The 2,731-nt window shown below is 34.7% G+C and overlaps 1 protein-coding gene across 1 annotated transcript; it reads right to left on the reverse strand.

Moving 5' to 3' along the window:
• Positions 1-1,186: 1,186 nt before the first annotated feature.
• On the reverse strand, positions 1,187-1,588 carry LOC118838431 (cytochrome c-like). The gene has a single exon (XM_036745728.1). The coding sequence runs from the start codon at positions 1,559-1,561 to the stop codon at positions 1,244-1,246; it is 318 nt and encodes a 105-aa protein (XP_036601623.1). The 5' UTR covers positions 1,562-1,588; the 3' UTR covers positions 1,187-1,243.
• Between the last annotated feature and the right edge of the window lie 1,143 nt (positions 1,589-2,731).

The raw sequence follows: 2,731 nt of genomic DNA on the forward strand, positions 1-2,731 counted from the left end.
AAATTTTCATCATTTTATTGCAGAATTCCAAATTGCTTTCCAAAATGGTTGAACTAATTCACAGCTTTAGCAACAATACACTATTACAACTATAAATTGGCTTAGGTAGCATTTTAATTTTTATTATAAGCAAAGCATTTTAATAAGATTTCCTTTCTATTATCATCTATTAGACTTTATAATTTTAATATAAATATGATTTTGACACCTGTGGATTTATTTTATAGTTTTAAATTTTGTTAAAACTATTAATTTTCTTAATTAGAATCTTTAATTTCCAGGAATTTCTAAGTAAACCATCAGGTTATCAACAAATATGGATAGTTTCATCTCTTCCTTGCCTATTTTTTACAACTTTAACTTCTTTCTCTCATCTTATTGTTATTGTTATCATTTTGAGAACATAACCAGTGATATAGCAAATAAATGTCATCCTTGCTTTACTATTGTTATTTATTGAGGAAGTTTCTTATCTATCATTATTTCATTAGGTACTTTAATTTGCTTTAGATAGGTGCTCTGCACATTAAAAAGATCTGTCTATGCCTTTGCTTTGTAGGGAGTTAGGTCTACAAAGAAGTCTAGCAGAGCACTTTCTTGGTTTTGAAGAACAATTTGTGTAGTACTGATATTAATTATTTTTAAGGGAGAATGGGGACAAATATTTATTAAGTGCTTACAGTCTCCCAGGCTTTGTGTTAAACACTGTGAAAGTATCTCATTTGAACCTTTTGACAACTCTGGGAAGTGAGTTCTATTATTATTCTCATTTTATTTTATTTTTTTGACCATTTAAAAGGATTATTTAATCAAATCACCGTAATTAAGCTGTTAATGCATGGAAAGTTAGGGGCACAACTTTTTCCAAAAGATAACCCCCCACCCCTAAACATACCACAGGTAAAAAGGTCTTATGAAAGTTTCTTTCAAGCAGGCTTTCCCTATTGTTTAGTAAAAGCAGCCAGATTCAATCAAAACTTTCCAAGACAGAGGTGGAGCACATTGCCTGATAAAAAGTCCCTAATCTTTTAAAGGAAAGAGAAAAGTGATAGCTTGGTTGTGGCTGTAATCATGACCATTCCTTTATTAGTACTGCTGAACAAGAATTTTAAACAGCGATTCATGATCAAAAATCTCTGTTTGAAAACAATTTAAATAGGGTTGTTATGATACATGTAACAAAGACAAGAAATCTCCTCCGGAGACCTCTCTTTTTCATAATAAATAAGGCGGCAGGCAGCCATCACTCATTGGTGGCCTGTTTCAGGTAGGCTATCAAGTCTGCCCTCTCTCCCTTCTTCTTGATACCCGCGAAGATCATCTTGGTTCCGGGGATATACTTCTTGGGGATCTCCAGGTACTCCATCAGCGTGTCCTCTCCCCAGACGATACCTTTGTTTTTGTAGGCGTCTGTGTAGGAGAAGCCCGGGGCCTGGCCGGTCTTGCGGCCTATGAGCCCGTGGAGGTTGGGGCTGGTCTTCTGCTTGCCCCCCTTCTCGACCGTGTGGCACTGGACGCACTTCTGCACGAAGATCTTCTTGCCCTTCTCCACGTCACCCATGCTGAATCCTGGAAACGTGCACCGACTCGGCCCGCAGCCCTGCGCTCGGTCAATCACTCGCTCTCCGCGGTCGGCTGGACTCGCGCTGCCTCTCTTATTCTCATTTTATAATTAAGGAAACTGAGGCAGATAAAAATAAGGTAACTTACCCATGTTGACACAACTAGTAAATGTCTGAGGCCAAATTTGAACATTACCTACTCTGTGCCTAGGTCTAAAAAAAAAAATGATAGAATTCTGTGAATCCATCATGAGCAGAAATTTTTTATTTGTTTTGTTTTGTTTTTCCTGTGCTAGTACTTTTACAATTAGTTCTATTTCTTTTTTGATACTGAATTATTTAAGATGTCTATTAGATCTTCTGTTACCTTGGGTGTTTAATATTTTGGAAGTGATGTTTTCTTTTGTGGTCTCAGTTTTCTTAGCATAGTAGGTTCTGATAATTCTTTTAAAAAATTTCTTCTGTTTTTGTTGTGATTCCACCTTGTTTACTTGCTATTTAAAAGTGTTACATTAAAAAGAATTCTGTTAATGGAATTTAGGTTATTGATGCAGAAGAAGGAAAGGATAAGGGATAATTTGACTACTTCCTTCAAGAATATGAAGATATTTTATTAGGAAGATGCTTATCAGTTGTTCTCTGCAGTAGACCAAACAAGAAATAATTTGAATTAGCTTAAATTAAAAGCAGAATGATTTATGTTGGATATAAGGCTGTTTTGACTAAAAGGGTGATTAAAAACTACAGTAGACTGTGGAAAGAAGCCACAGCACTGAAGATAGTTGAGGAAACAATAAAATGTGCATTTACCATAGATCATTTTAGAGAATCACTTGCTAGGAGATTTTTTGAGGTCCTTCCCAGGTCTATTTTACTATCCCAATACAAAGTAAGCACAAATCCAGTGATATTCAATGTAAATATATTTAATAGAATGCATATCCAAATTTAAGTAGGTAGGAAATAAAGGTAAAATAGGAGTGATATTTTTATTTCATTTTTAAAAATAAGAATTTATTTTGAGGTCATCGACTGAAATAGAAAAAAAAGGAAGCATCGTAACAAGTGTCCAGCTAAATTAGCAAAGTGAAAAAAAATGAATTTGTTGTAATTGCTGTGACTAGGGTATTCAGGGTATGCATATGTTTTGCATATCTGTCATAAAAACT

The sequence above is a fragment of the Trichosurus vulpecula genome, chromosome 2, assembly GCF_011100635.1.
Source record: "Trichosurus vulpecula isolate mTriVul1 chromosome 2, mTriVul1.pri, whole genome shotgun sequence".
Lineage (NCBI taxonomy): Eukaryota > Metazoa > Chordata > Mammalia > Diprotodontia > Phalangeridae > Trichosurus > Trichosurus vulpecula.